Source organism: Schistocerca gregaria, chromosome 9 (genome assembly GCF_023897955.1).
Source record: "Schistocerca gregaria isolate iqSchGreg1 chromosome 9, iqSchGreg1.2, whole genome shotgun sequence".
Taxonomy (NCBI): domain Eukaryota; kingdom Metazoa; phylum Arthropoda; class Insecta; order Orthoptera; family Acrididae; genus Schistocerca; species Schistocerca gregaria.
In genome coordinates, this window is record NC_064928.1 from 163,156,215 (window position 1) to 163,178,126 (window position 21,912).

The 21,912-nt window shown below is 40.8% G+C and overlaps 1 protein-coding gene across 1 annotated transcript in view; it reads right to left on the bottom strand.

Annotated features, from left to right (window-relative positions):
- The window catches only part of LOC126291562 (uncharacterized), a 194,908-nt gene that overhangs the window by 58,797 nt on the left and 114,199 nt on the right, over positions 1-21,912 (bottom strand). Inside the window, exon 7 of the mRNA XM_049985078.1 lies at positions 13,717-13,818. Within this exon, the coding sequence (XP_049841035.1) occupies positions 13,717-13,818 (102 nt within the window). The remainder of the gene's footprint in view (positions 1-13,716; positions 13,819-21,912) is intronic.

A 21,912-nucleotide genomic window follows, 5' to 3' on the forward strand; every position in this document is an offset into this window, starting at 1 on the left:
ATTTAACTGAACTCGGGGATTACTCTATGAAGTACTTTCCAGAACAAATGGATCAAAGATCCTCTGAGTGCAAAATTTTCATTTACATTTACCACTGAAGAAGGAGAGTAATTTATTGATATTTCTTCAGATTCTACACTGAAATCAAAGTTTGTTTCTTCATATGAGGGTCATTCAATAATTAAAGAGACAAATTGATCTGGGGAAAAACTGTTAGTAGGCCAAGCTTGGTACTTTTATCATTTTAAGTTCACATTACTGCAATGAGACCTAATCAACATTGGTTTGTTTATAACCTCAAAAATACATTTCAAGATGGCTAGTCCACTTGAAACATGCACATTAGTTGAACAAAGTTCTGCTATTCGATTTTTACTTACTGAAGGTGAGAAACCAGTGAATATATACTGTAGAATGTCTAAAGTTTATGGTGGAGATTGTATGAATTTTACAATTTTTTACAAATGGGTAAAGCTGTTCAAAAATGGTCACGACTCGACTCAGTGACTGACGAACACCATTCTGGCCAACCAGTTGCAGTTGCAACTCCCTCACTTGAAAGTCGAACTTATGACATTACTTGTGCAGATTGCCCTGTGACTGTGTAAATGATAGTTGACAACGTTAGAGTTAATACTGGTACAGTTCATAACATTATCTGTAAGAAGCTGAAGTACCACAAAACATCCAAGATGGGTCCCAAAGGAGTTGACATGGCTACAAAAGGAAACAAGGCTGAGAGTGTGCACAGAGCCAAAGGTATGTTATGAAAGAGAAGGTGAGCACTTGCTTAACAAAATTTTTAACTTTTGATGAAACTTGGTTTGACTATTATGAGCCAGAATCGAAAAGACAAAGCATGTAGTGGAAGTGCAACTCACCTGTCAAGAAAAAATTCAAAACCAAAGCATCAGCCTAAAAAGTCATGTTGATGGTATTTTGGGATGCTGGAGGTCTAGTTTTTTGTGATTATCTCAAAGAGCACTACAATGAACAGCCAATACTACTCGAATTTGCTTTTAAACAAGGTGAAGCTACATATGAAAGAGAGAGACGTCATGGGTCTCAGAGGAGAAGTGTGATTCTCCAGCAAGACAACACACGTTCACATACTCCTCAACTAACATAAGAAACCATTGACAAAATGGGCTGGGAAGTACTGTCTCATCCCCTTACAGTCATGATTTAGTACCTAGCGATTTCAATTTGTTTGGTGTACTGAAGGAGGCATTATGTGGGATAAGGTTCTTGGACAGTGAGGACGTGAAAGAGTTTGTGGGAAATTGGTTCAAACATCATGATAAAGAATTCTTTGCAGCTTGAATAAAAAAGTTTGTAGCCCACTGGAACAAGTGCATAATTGTGCAAGGGGATTATGTTGAAAATTAGAAAAAGTATTGTTTTGTAAAAATAAAAGGATTTTCTACAGATCAATTTGTCTTTTTAATTATTGAATGACCTTTGTATTTGCACATAGTTTTGGAAATTTGTATAACAGGAGTACCCACAACTAGGTATCAAGGCCCCAGGTGATTTGATAAAGACACACAATTCATTCACACAAGCAAGCACACCAAACGCATACATGACTGCCAACTCTGGTAGCTCAGGCCAGAAAGCAACTATCACATGGGATGGAAGCAACAATCTGGAAGGTGTGGGGAAAGGGAAGGGATAGCAGCATACAGGCAGAGGAAGAGAGAAGCACTGCATGACAGAGTGAAGGGACAAGAATGGCGATAGGGGCAGTATCAGGGGGTTGTGGGGCATGGAGGTGTTGAAAACAGAGTGAAGAAGCAAATGACTGGGGAAAGATGGGTGGATGCATTGACAGAGGGTGGCAAACAAAAAGGGTGGGAGGTGAGAATGGGGAAGGATAACTCACATCTGCACAGTTCAGAAAAGCTGGTGGTGGAGGGGAGGATCCAGATGGCTTGGATAGTGAAGCAGCCACTAAAATCACACATTATGTTCAGCCTCATGTCGAGACACAGGGTGGTCTACTTTGCTTTCGGTCACAGTCTGGCAGTGGCTGTTCATGCTGGTGGACACCTGTTTGGTATTCATACCATTATAAAAAGTTGTGCAATGATTGCATGAGGCTGGTAAATGACATGGCTGTTTTCCCTGGCCTGTAACAACCTGATACTGCGAAAAAACATCCATGGCACAGGCACCCCCGAACTGCCTCTGCTCCCTCTGCAAGATACTACTACTGTGGAATATCTGCCCCATGAATCACATATCTGAAACTGAGTCCCTTTGCTGTTTTCCAGCACCTTGAGGAGCATTCCATACACTGTTTCCACAAGTTTTCAACCTCCTGGCATCCTACTGCCACCTAGGGGCACCACTTTCCAGACCATATCCTAACCACCGCATTCCTCCTTGTCCACCCCTCATAGTACCTAAACCCTCCCTGGCCAACCTTTTCAACTTGCCACATCCCCCAAAACTCCCTACTAAAACACCAACAAATCCAGAGCCAAAACATTTCCGTAGCACTTAATATCCTTTCCAACAAAACCTTCAGCTCCATAGATGTTTCAGTTCTTTCCAAAGTTCTTGCCTTTAGCCCTACACCCAAATTTAACCATGGTAGACTTGCCAAAGACCTTTCCTTTCTTCCGATCCCTTCAATGGAAACGCGTTTGCTGCCAATCTCTCTGATCAAAGCCAACCTGATCCCAACACTGAACCCTGCCTCTCCCAGTTCATACCACCATCCAACCATGAACCTCTTCCTACCTTCCTCTGACCTAACAACCCACTGGTCACCTTCCAGGAACTCCTTACCTCCAACTAAGCCTCACCATCCTTCCCCAGGTCCCTTCCTCAGAACGCCAATCATTCAACAGGAAAACAACAACCCTACACAGCCTCAAAACTAATTCTGAACTAATCATCCTACATGCAGACATGCAGACAAAGGTTCCACCACTGTTGCTACGAATCACAGTGATGAATTGGCAGAAGGGCTCCACCAATTACTACACTCTGTCTGAGCACATACATGCACATGCACACCTTTTACATGCTCCCTGAAATCCACAAACCCAGCCAACCTGGATGCCCCATGCTGGCTGGTATTTGTGAAATCACTGAAAGAATTTCAGCCATCATTGACCAACATCGCCAACTAATTGACTGTAATCTAGCCTCTCACATCAACGGCACCTCACTGTTGATGCCACCCTCGTGCCCATGGTCTTACTGCTATTGAACACTACCTTTCCCAATGCCCTTCAGACTCCAAACCAACTACCTCATTACTCATACAACTTACTAACTTTATCCTAACATACAACTACTTCACCTTTGAAAGAAAGGTATACAAACAAATCTACAGTACAGCCATGGGCACCAACATGGCACTCTCCTATGGCAACATCTTTAAGGGAAATCTAGAGCAGACCTTCCTAGCCTCCCAAAACGTCAAATCTGTAGCCTGATTCAGGTTCATTGATGATATCTTCGTGGTCTGGACTGAGCACCGTGACAACATATCTTCATTTCCTCACAATCTCAACACCTTCTGTCTCAGCTTTACTTGTTAGTTCTCAATAAAGTGTGCCATCCTCCTACATGTTAACCACCTCCTCTCTGATGGCTCCACCCACACCTGTCCTCATTAAACCTGCCATCCACCAATAGTACCTGCATTTAAAAAAAAAATCCCTCTCATACAGCCTGGTCATGTCAGGACGAAGTATCTGCAGTGAATTCCCTTGTCCTGTAGGCTGAGGGTCTCACCAAAGCCTTCACAGACAGGCACCATCCCCTATACGTAGCCCGCAAACAGATTTCCCATACCATTTCCTCTCACACCCCCAGTCATTTGACTACCTGCAAGATCCTGCCACAAATTACTTTATTACCTATCATAATGACATCCTTCCCACCCCTCCTAAAATGGTGTTCCATTGACCACCCAACCTCCACAACACATAGTCCACCCCTATGTCACTCTCAGTCCCAACCCCTTGCCACAAGGATCATATGCCTGTCAAGGACCCAGGTACAAGACCTGCCCAGTCCATCCACACTGAACATCCTACTCCATTCCTGTCACAGGTTTATCCTACCCCATCAGGGCCTGGGCCACCTGTGAAAGCAACCATGTAATTTACCATCTCTGCTGCAACTATTTCACAGCTTTTTACATTGATATGGCTACCGACCAACTGTTCACCAAGCCGTGGCCAAGAGCAAAATAGACCATCCTGTGGCACAACATGAGGCTGAACATAACATGCATTGTTTCAATGGCTGCTTCACTAATCAAGCAATCTGGATCCTCCCCTCCACCAGCAGCTTTTCTGAACTGTGCAGATGGGAGTTACCCTTCCAACACATTCTACACTCCCATAAAGGCCCCGTCTCAACCTACGGTAACATACTGACCCTACACCTTCTGATAAACAGTTTCCACCCCCTCTGTCCTATCACTTCCTCCCCATTCTCATATCCCACCTCTGTTCGTTGCCCTCTACCAATGCACCCACCCATCAAACCCTCTCCATTCCTTTTTCACTCCGTTTTGCCCATGTCCTTGCCTCTAAACCTCCTGACAGTGCACCTGTTGGCATTCTAGTCCCTGCAAACTCCACTATACAGTATTCCTTTCTCCTCCTCTCTCTTCCCCACCTCCTCCAGATTGCTGCTTCTTTCCCACATGATAGCTGCATTCTGGTCCAAGCTGCTGGAGTTTACAGTCATGTATGCTTGAGGTGTGCTTGCTTGTGTGAATGAATCGTGTGTGTTTTCTGAAGCAGACTGTGGCTGACAGCTTATGTGAAAGTCTCTTAACTGTGCCTATGTGCAACTTAGTGTGTTATCTCTAGGGTAAGTAGCAATCAATATGTTCTACAATGTTGTCAAATGAAAGGTTGCCTTCCTTTAGCCAATCTTCTGTGACAAGCTGTAGGGTCAAGTACTGCTTCACATGGTCTCACAATTCTCCATAACAAACTAATCTTACCCAGGGTCAAACTGTCTAGCCTGTGATCTGTCATTACAGTCTACAGCGCCAGTGAACTTGAATTGAAAGTGATTTGTGTTATCAGTAACAGTACAATGCTTTTGTTAGTAGGTAGTTTCATAATGGAAGGAAAAGAGAGATATTTATATGATGCCATCTACAAATTGAAAGTAATAGCTTATGCAGAACAACACATGGAAACAGAGCAGCTGAGCGGAATTTTGTCCCTCAACAAACAGAAAAAACTATTCATGATTGGTGGTTTAGTAAACAAGAAATGAAAAAAATAAAAAAAAAATCAGGGAAAACTAAATGTGCAAATAGAGGACTGAGTGCAAAATGGCCAACACAAAGATGATGTAATGGAATAGTTTCAAGGACACCATCAAAATGGCATTGGAATTAATACAAAAATGATTCAAATATATGGTCATAAACTAGTGCCAAAGTGGAACTTAACAGACCTTAAGGGTGGAGTTGCTTGATGCTACAGGTTTATGAAGCATCATGGGCTTAGCAAGAGAACCAAAACTAAAATCTCACTCAAAATGCCACAAGAGCATGAAGAGAAAGTGTGGAACTACGCCAAACACCAAATATGGACAAAATTCCTCTGATATTTGATATGTTGGTTAACAGAGCTATTGTCACGAAATGTGCTAAAAGTAAACTACAACAACAAGTGGACATGAAAAAATGCTCTACACTGTTGTCTTTTCATGTGGTGCTGATGGTACAAAACTTAATCCAGTGATCATTTTCAAGTGCAAGACAATGCAAAAATGCCCTGAAACATCACCAGGTGTTGGCGTTCAAACACATGACAAGGGTTCAATGGACAAGGCTGATATGAAATTATGGGTTAACATAACACAGGAGAGAAGAAAAAGTGCTTTATTGAAGAAGAGCTCTCTTCTTGGGTGAGATCAGTTTAGTACTCGCTGAAAAGTTCTGTGAAATAGAAATTGGGACAGGGAAATACAGAGCTTGCTGTTATTCTGGGAGGACTTACTTCACAAAGAGAGAAGACATTATTGATAAATCTTTTAAGAAATGCGGCATAAGTAATGCTCTTAATGGCAGTGAAGGCCATCTTATATATGAAGAGGACAATAATGAAGAAGAAGAAGAAGAAGAAGAAGACAAAAGTTCTGATGAAGATTTTCACAGATTCTAAAGGTCAACTCAGTTTTATAAACTAAGAATTTTTTGTCTGGCTTTGCAGTCTAATAATAAAATGGTAAAAATTGTATTTAAAAAATTGCTTGAAAATTAGGTGTGTCTTATAGTCTGTAGCATCTGATAGTCCATAAAATATGGTAATTTGCCCAGTAATGTGCTTGGTCTTCTGAGTATGTAAGCCACCACTCCTGCCCAAACATTGATATTAAAACAAACCTGATGCCTTGCTTCCATGACCTCTCAGAGACATGCATTACAGTCCCCCATGGTTACTGTGAGTAATTTATCATCTTAATCAGTATGACCCTTCTCTCAGATAAGAGGGGGTAAAAAAAAAAAAACACCTAAAATAGCATTGCCATGAGTGAAGCTTGCGTAGCATGCATTTCTGCCACTAGGCATGTATAGCACAACCTATTGCCAGCTCAGTGCCACCTGTGTTGTTGACCTGGCTTGTTCTGTTCATCTGCAGGAGATTGATTTTGCTAGTGCTGTTTTGTTCTTGTTTCATTTTATCATGAAAAGTTGAAGTGAACAATATGCAGCTGTGAAATTTTGTTTTATAGTTAGTAGAAATGTTGTTGAAACTGTTTTGATATTGAAAACAGTTTACCACAATGACGCTATGGGAAAAACTAAAGTTTACAAGTCGTTTGCTCCATTTAAAAATGGTGACATGTCGATTGATGGCAAACCTCATTCTGGAAATCCATCAACTGTCCAAATGAATGAAAATACAGAAAAAATTCGAGACCTTGTGCTCACAGACAACTGATCAACTGTCAGAGATTACTGGGTTATCTTGGCACTTGGTTCAGCAAATTTTAATGGAATATTTGAGATTGAAAAGGGTTGCTGCCAAGTTTATTCCTCAGGTTCTCAAAAGGAACATAGAGTTGAAACATGATGTGCTTTGAAACAACAGCTTCAACTGATCCAGATTTTCTGTCAAAGGTGATGAATCATGGTGCTATGGTTACGGCACAGAAACAGAGCTACAGTCATCATCACCCCCTCAAAAACAATGTTGTCATTTCAAATCAAACATCAAAACAATGCCGATCTGTTTTTTGGATGCCAAAGGCATAGTTCATTCAGAGTTTGTTTCTTCAGGTCAGACCATCAATCAAACTCTTCATTTGGAAGTTTTAAGAAGATTGCGCAGCAGTATTCATCAAAACAGACTCAATTTATGGCAGAGAGAAGACTGGTTCTTTCACCACAATAATGAACCTGCACACACAGCCATTTGTGTTAGACAGTTTTTGGTTAAAAATGACATGGTTCCACTGTCTCATGCACCTTACTCAACTGACCTGGCTCCGTGCAATATTTTCTTACTTCCATGCATGAAAAGGGGCATGAATAGACACCGATTTGACAACTTTGAAGAAGTCAAGAAGAAATGAGGGAGCAACTGTCCGCCATTTCAAAAGATGTCGAAAAAAAGTTTTAAACAATGGAAGCACCAGTGGGACTCATGTAATGGTTGTAATGGAGAGTATTTTGAAGGGTATAAGGTTGTTTTGTAAGTAATTTGAAAATATATAGCTTTTTAAAAAATAGTTCCTTTTTTGGGAGAGGAGGGGGGGGGGGCATACCCCATAATATATACATATAAAATTCCAGTGTGTGTGTGTGTGTGTGTGTGTGTGTGTGTGTGTGTGTGTGTGTGTGTGTGTGCGCGCGTGCGTGTATGTGTGCGCGTGCATGGAGGGGGGTGGGGGCAAAGTGGGGGTGTGTTTTCATAATTCTTCTTATCCTACATGGGTTGATTGTTTTTGATGAGGGTTTTTTGTGTGTGTGTGTGGGGGGGGGGGGGTCACCTGGATGTTTCTTAGCTATAGCTGAACCTGGTAGGTGGAACTGTTGTCAAAATCCATAATTTCTTTTTGTTTTGTAATTAGTACATTTACTTATATATTTTTTATTTATCACATAACAAACATATAACCCTGAATGTTTAGCCCCTTAGCAACTCTCAATACTGACTTTTGCATCAGTACGTGAGTAACCTCATTGTGTTGTAGCTTGGCATTTTTTGACATTTCAATTTTTGATTGTGTTCGGTTTCTGATATATTCTTTGTATGGTAATTGCATGCATACTGAATAAATTATTTATCTATTAATTCAACACTGATACAACAAATTATGATTTGTACACATGTTCATTTGGCAGCATTCCATGTAACTTCCTAAATAAAATGATTTATTCCATATTCATTTGTGGGATTTCAATGATGTTGCTGTGTTTATGAAGGTACACAATGTATAAGTATATTCTACTGATTTATTAAATAATGTGCATTTCATTCATAGCAAATTATTTTATTAATCTGTGGCATTTGACTTACACATTAACATATGAGCAAGCTTACTGCATCATAGCTTGGTATTGTTTAGAGATTTCAAATGCAGATTGTTGAGTTGTTACATATTTCATATATTGTAACTGCATGCATAATGAGTGAATTATTTAGATTTAAGAGACCCACTTTTCTTAATTTTGTTCTTTGTTATCTAATTACATTAGCCCATGAATGCCAAATGTATATCATATCATGTACATTGCACACGTGGTTTTATTTTGTATTTTTACCACTATATGGAATGGTGTACACTGCTTACAATTATTTGTGCATACAACCAGTGGGTGCCGCTCCGCAACAATGGTAGTTTTCAGTGACACAAAAATACCATTATTGCACCATTAACCATTTCCTTGTACTGCTACTCTTAACTGGTAAGGTAATGTGCTACATAGAATTTGTATTGATATAAATGTTTGACCTATGTTTTTATTATTAGATCAGAATGACAACTAAGCATGAAGATATATCTGCTTGTAAAATCTGTATATAGGCCGAAGTAATAGGTTAATACTTTGTTGTGTGATATCTCATACAATGAGAAACAATCACTACTTTTAAAAGCACACACATCAAAAAAAGTTTTGCATCACCTCTGTTGCAAGAGTCCGAAACCTGTACAGAAAATTGGAATAGATTTCAACATAATCATCATTTTTGCCCTTTTAAGTGCTCATGAAAACCACCCACTGCATGTTGCATCCCCATACAGCGAGATCTACACAGGTGGTGGTCCAGATTGCTGCACACACCAGTACCTCTTAATACCCAATAGCACATCCTCTTGCATTAATGCATACCTGTATTTGTTATGATATACTATCTACAAGTTCATCAAGGCACTGTTGGTTCAAGTTGTCCCACTCTTAAACGGCAATTCGGCATAGATCCCTCAGAGTGGTTGGTGAGTCACATTGTCCATAAACAGCCCTTTTCAATCTATCCCAGGCATGTTTGATAGGGTTCACGTCTGGAGAACGTGCTGGTCCCTCTAGTTGAGCAATGAAGGAAGTCATTCACAAGATGTGCACGTTGGGGGCATTAACTGTCATCCATGAAGACAAATGCCTCACCAATATGCTGCCAATAAGGTTGCACTATCAGCCGGAGGATGGCATTCATGCATCGTATAGCCATTTGGCACCTTCCATGGCCACCAGTGGCATACATCGGCCCCACATAATGCCAACCCAAAACAGCAGGGAACCTCCACCTTGCTGCAATCACTGGACAGTATGCCTAAAGCATTCAGCCTGACCTGGTTGCCTCGAAACACATCTCCAACAATTGTCTTGAAAGCATATGCAACACACACTGGTGAAGAGAACATGATGTCAATCATTAGTGGTCCATTCGCCATGTTTTTGGGCCCATCTATACAGCACTGCATAGTGTTGTGATTCCAAAGAGGAACCTCGCCATGGACGTTGAGAGTGAAGTTGCGGATCATGAAGCCTATTGCACACAGTTTCAGTCATACCATGATGTCCTGTGGCTGCAGGAAAAGCATTATTCAAACATGATGGCATTTCTTTCAGGGTTCCTCCCAGCCATGATCTGTAGTAGCCCTCGGGCGGCCTGAGTGAGGCATGTCATGGACTGTTCCTGTCTCTGTACCTTCTCCATGTCTGAGCAACATCGATTTGGTTCACCCCAGGACAGCTGGACACTTGCCTTGTGGAGAGCCCTTCCTGGCACAAATTAACAATGCAGACATGATCAAACCGTGGTATTGACCGTCTAGGCATGGTTGAACTACAGACAGCATGAGCTGTGTACCTCCTTCCTGGTGGAATGAGTGGATCTGATTGGCTGTTGGACCACTATGTCAAATAGGGGCTGCTAATGCTTGGTTGTTTACATCTTTGGGCAGGTTTAGTGATATCTCTGGACAGTCAAAGGGACTGTATCTGCGATACGATACCCACAGTCAATGTCTATCTTCAGGAGTTCTGCCCAACTGGGGTGACACAAAACTTTTTTTTGATATGTGCAATTTAGGAAACATTTCTTTTTTTTCACTTTTAGAGGAAAATAATAGATGCAGATATTTCTTGAGGTCATTTTGCTAGATTGTTATGTAGTATACTTTATTGACAGATCAAATAAATACTAGTATAATCCCATCAATCTGTGTGATGTGGGAGAGATTCTAAAACTATTTGAGAATCTCAGCAATAAAAATAGTATCTGCAGTGAAATAGAACAAGCAGATGATCTTGATTTAGTCTACCTTCTATCACTTAACAGAAATTATTCTGAGTGTGATGATGCTCTAGTAACAATGTAAGAATTGTTAGTTACAGTGACATTGGTAAAGGAGCTCATTTGGAGCCAATGGAAGAAAAAGCCACTTCAGAAGGAAACAGAAACGATGTCATTGTGCAGCCTATGACAGAAAGCAACAAAAGAGATAAGAACACAGAAGAACTATAAAAGTAATATAAAACAATACTAAGTGAATATCAAAGGGACTGAAAAGCATTAATGTTGGCAGTCGAGTAGATTACTCCGGTAACAGACCAGAACCTTTTCTTGTGATTAAAATGAAGCAGTCTCATATGACGCATGCAGATATGGAAGAATTTATGGAGTACATTTGGAAAGAGACAGTGAAATATGCTGCCTAGAAAGGTTACTTAGAATTTCAACCATTAGTTGATGAGCTATAGAAATATTTTGCAATTCTTACTCTTTCTGGTAACAATCTAGTCTCTTTTAAAAGAATGTATTTGGAGGCAAGGCAGATACTTGCATTTATCTTTTAGTAATTCACTCAGTAAAAACATGTTTGAATAAATCCATCAGTTTATGCATTTCAACGATAACACAACTATTGATCCAAATAATAAAGCTTACATAATTGATCCACTTTTGAAACACCTCAACATCATGTTTCTGCAACTTGTTCAGCCACTAGAACATTCGTTCTCTTTCAATAAATCCATGGAACATTACTATGGTCATAACAGGATGAAACAATTCATAAGGGGAAAATCCATTCACTATGGTTACAAGTTATGGTGCCTTGCAACATCTGAGAGCTATGTTGTGAAGTTCAGTCCTTACTATGGCACTGGTGACAGGGGAGAAGGAAAAAGATTGGGAACTTCAATTAAAGAAAATTTTTGCCTAGGTTTTCTTCTTCCTAGTTCTGTTTTCTTTGTTGACAACTATTACAACTTTCTACTGCTCTTGTAACAACTATGCAAGCATGAATTATACTGCACTGACACTACCCAGAGAGACAGGATTGAGAAAGTACCTATGGAAAATTTAAAAAAGGAATCTTGTGGATCTTATGTTCTTCAAGACGAACACCTCACACAGCTAAGATGGCATCGCAACAGCCTAGTGACATTAGCAACAAATCTGCAAATCAGTGATGGTCTTACCAAAGGGACCTGCAAGTGATGTAGTAAAGTAGAATGGAAACATGTAACCAGGCCTCAACCAACCTTCGTACAACTCTACACCAGAGGGAGGAGGTGTTGATCTTTTCGACAAACTGAGAGGTCCCGTATAGAACCAGGATCTGCTCCGAGAAATGGTACTGGCCTCTTGTTAGATTCTGACCATCACGGTAGCCTCAAAAATGTGGATACTCTGTAGAAAAGTGACTAATGTAAGTTTGTTGTTCAGATGAAGTGTTGTACCATCCCTACTGGCATCACCAGTAATGGATAAACCTCAAAGGCCCATGCGAAAATCCACAAAAGGTGTACGAAAAGACACCCACAGCGACAACATTGGACACTTCATAGACAGAATTTTAAATCAGAGAAGATGTAAAAATTGTGGAAAATGCACAAAATTTCATTGCACAAAATGTAATGTTGGTCTTCACCCAGATTATTGTTTTTTTTTTTTTTTTTTGCACATAAACATTGTGCAAAATGCAGAACAAATCACTGATGTAATGTGATGTTGGACTTTGTCATGTTTGTTTTTATTTTCCTATACTATTAACCACAGAATTGTAAATTGGAAAAACAGTAATGTGTCAGTTTATATGAATAAAATTAGGTCTAACATTTCTTTCTATATAAAAAAATTACATTGTGCTATTGAACTGTAAATGTTAATGCTCATTGTATTTTTATCATACATGAAATAAAACAATGTAAAAATTTAAAAATTACCAGTTTAGACATCAATGCATGCTGCTACCCTTAAAAGAACTTATTTGTCTTAATCTTATCAAAATCAAAAACAAAAAATAATTTTGGGCATTAATGGATAATATAGATGATACATTTCAATTACACTGAATAAAACATTTTAATTCAAGACATGTATTTTGCTAGTGAAATCTGTGGCAGAACATCAGCCAACTGAATCCTCTAGTCTGTAAATAAAATTCTGTAAACTACAGATCTTTAGCTCTCCATCTCAGAACCCACTGGCAGAAGCATAACTTGGAAAGGTCATCTCATGGCTCAAGAGCTCACACAGGCTGCTCCAGCAAAACTGTTCATGTGAGAGCAAGCTTTATGCCTCTAGAAGACCCTGTACTTCACAAACTTGCCTCAGATCACTTTCACCCAATCGAAACACTCACACCTGTGTTTATGGTGTGGAAACTGTGAGGAGTCTACTTCAACCACTTATCCTTGTCCCAAATTATAACACATTTGCAAGTTATTGGAAGGGCCTGGTGAACACTGTTTCAGACAGAGTACAATGGTGAAGATTTCACTCAATGTGCAGAAAATGATCCAGGCTAGAAAATTACCCAGATTCTGAGCTAGCAACATGATCCCACAACAAGGCAGTTATCTGCAGGATAGTGAGTAATCAACTAAGCAGTCAACAGCGATCTGATGCAACTGTGCTGTTGAATGCTTCGAGTGGGTCATTACTGTGGGGTAACAGTTGTATTCGGCAACAGAGAGAGATAATGAAAAGTTTAGTTTACTGTAAGTTTATTTTATCATTGTATCATTAAACAAAGAATAAACTGAGACTTTGCTCATACACATTTACCTAGGTATGATAAAACAATTTATCTTCATAAGATAAAAACAGCTACTCTTTGTACATGTACAAAGTGCATCCTGCATACACACATGTGTAAAAAGCACCCTCCCACCCATAGGTTAATATAAAGCTTGACCTTCACTGCTGTACACAGCTGTCAGCAAAACAACAGAGTGCAGGGACCACGGGGAACACAACTCACCTCGAAGTCATCCTCGCTCACTGCTTCATCACCTTCCCCATCCTCCGTTTTCTCAACATGGAATACACTATGCTCGAGAAATTCTTCTGAAGATGAACATTCCTGGAACAGTTTTAAAACATGCTTTATCAGGGAAGAGAAATGAAACACAGATAAGGGAATATAGTGAAAATAAATTAGTTGACACTCAGGGAATTGTATCAGCAAATGAGATACACAAAGTGGAATATGCGTTTTGCTCTTTGTCAGCAAAGTAACTGATGGTGTCATGTGATCCATGAATGGCACAGGGGCGCAGGGGAGGGGGGGGGGGGGTTATAACAACTTTGGCACAAATAGTGCTCTCCGCTATACACAGTTTGATGGAAAGCAGAGTATATATGTAGATGTAGGTGACAAAAGTCATGGGATATTGATATGCACATATACACTCCTGGAAATTGAAATAAGAACACCGTGAATTCATTGTCCCAGGAAGGGGAAACTTTATTGACACATTCCTGGGGTCAGATACATCACATGATCACACTGACAGAACCACAGGCACATAGACACAGGCAACAGAGCATGTACAATGTCGGCACTAGTACAGTGTATATCCATCTCTCGCAGCAATGCATGCTGCTATTCTCCCATGGAGACGATCGTAGAGATGCTGCATGTGGTTCTGTGGAACGGCTTGCCATGCCATTTCCACCTGGCGCCTCAGTTGGACCAGCGTTCGTGCTGGACGTGCAGATCGCGTGAGACGACGCTTCATCCAGTCCCAAATATGCTCAATGGGGGACAGATCCGGAGGTCTTGCTGGCCAGGGTAGTTGACTTACACCTTCTGGAGCACATTGGGTGGCACGGGGTACATGCGGACGTGCATTGTCCTGTTGGAACAGCAAGTTCCCTTGCCGGTCTAGGAATGGTAGAACGATGGGTTCGATGACTGTTTGGATGTACCGTGCACTATTCAGTGTCCCCTCGACGATCACCAGACGTGTATGGCCAGTGTAGGAGATCGCTCCCCACACCATGATGCCGGGTGTTGGCCCTGTGTGCCTCTGTCGTATGCAGTCCTGATTGTGGCGTTCACCTGCACGGCGCCAAACACGCATACGACCATCATTGGCACCAAGGCAGAAGCGACTCTCATCGCTGAAGACGATACGTCTCCATTCGTCCCTCCATTCACGCCTGTCGCGACACCACTGGAGGCGGGCTACACGATGTTGGGGCGTGAGCGGAAGCCGGCCTAACGGTGTGCGGGACCGTAGCCCAGCTTCATGGAGACGGTTGCGAATGGTCCTCGCCGATACCCCTGGAGCAACAGTGTCCCTAATTTGCTGGGAAGTGTCAGTGTGGTCCCCTACAGCACTGCGTAGGATCCTACGGTCTTGGCGTGCATCCGTGCGTCGCTGCGGTCCGGTCCCAGGTCGACGGGCACGTGCACCTTCCGCCGTCCACTGGCGACAACATCGATGTACTGTGGAGACCTCACACCCCACGTGTTGAGCAATTCGGCGGTACGTCCACCCGTCCTCCCGCATGCCCACAATACGCCCTCGCTCAAAGTCTGTCAACTGCACATACAGTTCACGTTCACGCTGTCGCGGCATGCTACCAGTGTTAAAGAGTGCGATGGAGCTCCGTATGCCACGGCAAACTGGCTGACACTGACGGCGGCGGTGCACAAATGCTGCGCAGCTAGCGCCATTCGACGGCCAACACCGCGGTTCCTGGTGTGTCCGCTGTGCCGTGCGTGTGATCATTGCTTGTACAGCCCTCTCGCAGTGTCCGGAGCAAGTATGGTGGGTCTGACACACCGGTGTCAATGTGTTCTTTTTTCCATTTCCAGGAGTGTATATACAGCGGTAATATCATACAGAGAAGGTATAAAAGGCAGTGCAATGGTAGAGCTGTCATTTGTATTCAGATCAGTCATGTGAAAAGGTTTCCGATGTCATAATGGCCACACAACGGGAATTAACAGATTTTGAATTCAGAATGGTAGTTAGAGCTAGACACGTGGGACATTCCATTTCAGGAATTCAGACATTCCAATATGGGAATTCAATATTCTGAGAACCAAAGTATCAAGAATGCGCTGAGAATATTAAATTTCAGGCATTAACTCTCACAATGGACAACACTGTGACTGATGACCTTACATAAAGACTGAGAGCAGCATTTGTGCAGAGTTGTCAGTGCCAACAGACAAGCAACACTGCACAAAATAACCACAGAAATCAATGTCATACATAAGCCAAACACATCTATTATGACTGCATGGTGAAATTTGGTGTTGTGGGCTATGGCAGCAGACAACTAACATGAGTGCCTTTGCTAATAGTACAACATTGCCTACAGTGCCTCTCTTGGCCTCATAACCACATAGTTTGAACCCTATAGATCTGGAAAACTGTGGCCTGATCACACGAATCCCAATTTCAATTGGTAAGAGGTGATGTTAGAGTTTGGGTGTGGCACAGACTCCACAAAGCTATGGACCCTAGTTGTTAAAACGCTGTGCAAGCTGATGGTGACTCCATAATGGTGTGGGCTGTGTTTACATTGAATGGCCTGGATCCTCTGGTTCACCTGTGCTGATCATTGACTAAAAATGGTTATGTTTGGCTATTTGGAGACCATTTACAGCTATTCATGGACTTCACATTCCCAAACAACAATGGAATTTTTACAGATGACAATGTTCCACGTCACTGGGCCACAATCGTACTAAATGGGCTTGAGGAACATTCTAGACAATTTGAGCAATTTATTTGGCCACTCAGATTTCCGAACATGAATCTCATTGAACATTTTTTTAGCATAATTAAGAGATTAGTTCATGCACAAAATCCTGCACTGGCGACACTTTCACAATTATGGACAAGTCCAGAGGTAGCATGGCTCAATATCTCTGCAACCAATGTCCAGTAATTTGTCGAGTCCCTGCTGCACTACACTGGGCAAAAGGAGATCCGACATGATCCTCTTAAGTATCCCATGTCTTATACCACCTCAGTGTAAAATTTAGACTCACTACAATGGGAAAAAGACTTCTTACAATGAAGAATCTGTTGATGTCTAATATAATTTTAAGTATTAGGAAGTCTTCTCTGAAAGTATTTGTCTGGAGGAGCAACAAAACATGGTCAATAAACAGTTTGGACAAGAAGTGTATTCGAGACTAAGTGCTACACAAGAATGGTGATAATTAGATGAGTAAATTGAATAAAGAACAGGTCACAATGAACAAAATTGCAGAAAAAAAGTAATTTGTGACACAACTTGAGTAACACAAGGGCTAGTCTGATAGGATGCATCCAGAAATAGCAAGGTGACGTCATTTTGGTAATGGAGGGAATTAATGAGCAAACAAGTGCAGAGGGAGACTAAGGCATGCACAGAATAATCAGGTTGCGATGCATGTAAGTTGCAGGAATTATGCAGAGATGAAGAGGCTTGTACAGGATAGACTAGCATAGAGGGCTGCATCAAACCAGTCTTCGGACTGATAACCACCAGAACACACAACAAGACAAGAGAATGGGTACAACAAACTTTCTGGCAAAATTACAGAGAAACACTCCAACCACCTTCTATCATTTGCATCAGTCTAAGAAATGCAGATACAAAAATAATTACAGCTATGATCATAGTAGTGAACAAGCATTGTATCAGTATAAATGTATACTGTACATGTAGACAAAAAATTCAGTCCAGCAAATAACACACTGAAATAATCAACAACAACTAAAGTTGGTTTAACATTGTTTCACATGGACATGAATTAAATGTTACACCATAGAAAATGGTGCTTTGTTCACCATGCTACACAGTACTAAACAGTCGAAGTTCGCATCTGGGAAGGCTGTCCACCTTACAAAAAATATGGAACATAGTATTTACATCAAGTAACTGGCAACATATTGATAATTGATAGATTTACACAGTGGCAGATATCACAGCAGACATGGTGGCTGCTGCATCCTCTATTCACGGATAGATCACCTGTTTCAGAGTACCTTTGCAGTTCAGTGTAGTTCGGGATGGACAGTTTGACCCTTGTCTGTTCAAGGCTTTTGCTGCACTGTTGGGCACAGAGAGGATTGGAACTACATAATATGGAATGATTTCATCATGTGAAGGCATAAGAACATTTGTTACAATTCACAGCACTGGAAGGAAACTCTACCCATCATTCTGCTGGGCATCCAAACACCTATACAGAAGGATCTGGGAGCAATGGTGGCTGAGCTGGTATGCAGACAGCTAATCTGGATACTGGGCATAGTCTTTGACAGCACTCTAACTGACATTATTGAACCATCGGCCTTCGTTACTAAGCTGCGGTGGCACGTACGGCACCTGTTTCCAGTAGCAATGAGCACACATCAATCTCACTATGTAAAATACTTTTTCGCCCTCTGTCATGCACCACACAGTGGTCTGCAGAGTATAGAGGTAGATGTAGAGAGGAAAGGGTCACAACAAGGATTAAAAATCAGGCTGAAAGGATATCAACAGTAAGATTTGCAAATGACATTGCTACACTCGTTGAAAGAGAGTAAGAAGTACAAGAACTGTTGAATGGAACGAACAATATGAGTACAGAGTAAACTGAAGAAAGACAAAAGTAATGAGAAGTAGCAGAAATGAGATCAGTCGTACTCTTAATTTAAAATGGAGACCAAAAAGTCAATGAAGTGAAGGAATTCTGCTACTTCAATACCAAAATAAAACCAGAGGGATGAAACAAGGTGGACAAAAGGCAGACTACCACAGGCGAAGAGAGCACTCCTGATCAAAAGAAGTCTATTAGTACCAAACATTGGCCTTAATCAGTGTAAGAAATTTATGAAAATACAGGTCTGTAGCACAGGACTTTATGTATATGAATCATGGACTGTGGGAAAATTAGAAAAGAAGAGAACTGAAGCATATGGAATGTGGTGCTACAGAAGAATGTAAAAAATTTGGTGGACTGGTGAGATAACGAATTTGAAAATTCCCTGCAGTATCAGTAAGGAGAGGAGCATAAACGCTTACATCTACTGACGTCAACAAATAAACCTGTTACCTTTATTCCAAGTTAAAAGTTCAAAGAAAGCTTTATTATCATAGGCAAATATATCTTTTATGATGAGACCAGCAAGCTGCTGAAAATCATGAGGGGATAATACTTCAAGCAGAGGTGAAGGAAACAATGAAAGACAATACGCCACATCTTCAAACTACATTGAAGCAACTTTGTCAGAAGGAAATGTCAAGTGTTGTCAAATGATGTGCTCAAGGCAGTTTGTCTTCCATGCACAAATACAGACACCAGGCAACAGCTTTAACACTACAGTCAAGTGCTGGTGGTCTGGTGAAATAATCTCTCAGAAGGGAATTCTGAAATTGTTACACAGCCCCCCCCCCTTTTTTTTGTAAAACTTTCAACAGTGCATGGTCTCTCAGAGCTGTTGCTGTATTTTGTCCAACTGATTAGATAATATAGCCAGGTTATGGCAGCCAGGCTTCATGTCTGGGTGACTTTTATGGGGGCACAGTTACATGACAAGTGATGGGGGAATAGAAACGAAAAATATGAAAAGGGGAGATGATAAAAGGAGAACTAAAAGTAGAAGGAGAAGCTAAACAATTGGAGTGTACTGTAAAGGGAAGAGGCTAAAGATGTAAGGAAAGAAATGGTAATTATCTTCAGAATGAATGTGCCAAGCAATAGTTCTAGAAGATATACCTTTTTGTGTTGTGTTTTTTGCTGTACTCTTCATTGGTCTTTTTACTCATTTTTGCACAGTAAATACAATACAATATTGAACAACTAAATTTCTATGGACATACCATAAACATTTAAAAGTGATCATATATACTTACAACATAACATTTTCATCAGCGCAGACAACAGTAATAACGCCGTTAGTCAATCAGTTCTATTTACACAGTCTGCAAGAAATTCTACCATTTTACAATTTAAAATGCCCTGACAAATTTTCTACTGTCATTGTATGCTGACGTGATAACAGTCACGAGATACCTCTTAATATCCTGTCGGACCTCCTTTTGCCCAGCGCAATGCAGCAACTCGACGTGGCATGGACTCAACAAGCCGTTGGATGTCCCCTGTAGAAATACAGAGCTATTGTGCCTCCATGGCCATCCATAATTGCATAAGGGTTGCCATTGCTGGTTTTTGTACACAAACTAACCTCTCAATTATGTACCTTAAATGTTTGATGGAATTCATGTCGGGGATCATTGGTGGTCAACTCATCTGCTTAAGTTGTCCAGAATGTTCTTCAAACCAACTGCACATCATTGTGGAATGGTGCTGTGTCATCCATAAAAATTTCATCACTGAATGGCAGCAAATGGTCTCCAAGTAGCCGAACATAACCGTTTCCAGTCAATGATTGGTTCACTTGGACAAGAGCACCCAGCCCATTTCATGTAAACACAGTCCATATCATTATGGAGCCACCATCAGCTTGCAGAGTGCCTTGTTGATAATCTGGGTCCATGACTTCATGCGCTCTGCACCATACTCAACCCCTACCATCATCTCTTACCATCTGAAATGGGACCCACCTGACTAGGCCACAGTTTGCCAGTCATTTAGGATCAAACCAATACGGCCACAAGCCCAGAAGAAGCGTTGCAGGTCATTTCATGCTGTTAGTAAAGGGACTGTCATCTGCTGCCATAGCCCATTAACACCAAATTTTCCCACACTGTCCAAATAGATACATTTGTTGTATGTCCCACACTGTCTTCTATGGTTATTTCACATGGTGCTGCTTGTCTGTCAGCACTGATAAGTCTATGCAAAAGCCGCTGATGGCAGTCATTAAGTGCAGGCCATCAGCCAATGCATTGTCCATGGAGAGAGGCAAAGATTGAAGTTTCATATTCTCGGCATACTCTTGACACTGTCGCTCTCTCTCTATCGAATTCCCTAACAATTTCCAAAATGGAATGTCCCACGCATCTAACTCCAACTACCATCCCAGTCACCTAATTCTCACTTTGCAGCCATAATCATGTCAGAAACATTTTCACGAGTGTCACCTGTAATGCAATCAACTGTCAGAGATTATATGAATATTGCTTTTTTGTTGTACAACACTTTACACTTTTTTCTTCTTTCTTGACTTATTGTGCCAGTATTATTGCTCCAGTACGAATTCTGTTTTTCTTTGCAATCTCAGTTGTAATTTATTTCGATAACTTTTTCAATAATCCTGGATGTCGCCACCATATTGTACTGGTTGGTATCTTACTCGTTACTTAGATAACTGAATAATTGTGTGTGGAATATTACATGGTATATTGTGGTAGGACAACACTCTCACCACGTGTTTCTGAATGGGAATAATACGACCAGCTCCAGCACAATTTCAGCAAGAATTATTTTATTTTTTTTAGTAACTGCTGAAAGATTACACACTGCTGATCTTGTGTGTCTAGGGATTTTTATAGTTTTGTCTGCAAAATAATCTTTCCAATATCAAGCATGGCTTTGGGTTTTCTTCTGTTTAAAATAAACTCCACTGAATCTGAAAAACTTTCAGCTAAAAATAATATTTATTCGTACATTTTCACTATCAACATTGATAATCTAAATCCATTATACTACACTTGTCACAAAGACACATCCGTCTACCTTCAAAACTGAAAAAGAAGTGGCGGGCAAGCCAACATGTGCCTGGAAATTGCAGACATTCCCGCTTCCTATCTTCTTTGGTCTACTGACCTTATAAACTCCTTTTGATACAGATGAGATAGAGTTTGAAAATTTGTTAAATGAAAAAGTAGCCAACGCTACACAACTAACTGATAACCAAAAACAAGATTTTAAATTATTTTTGTGAGAATGTAATGATGTATTCAGCAACATACCAGGTAAAGTACTTGGATACCAATGTACTTTGCAGTTGAAGTCCATGAACCTTTCTTTACAAAAGCGTATAGTATTCCAATCTCGGAAAGGGTAGCAGTGGAGAAAGAATTACAAAATATGGAAGTGTGTGAAATCATTGAGAGGAGTATAAGCCACAATAACAATCCCTTGGGAATTGTAAATAAACCTAATGGACAAGTCAGTTTAGTGCTAGGTTCCAGACAGTTAAACAAATGTTTATACAGAAAAACTGGCCACCCAGAGAACATCGATAGGTTGTTATATAAATTTAAAAATTTC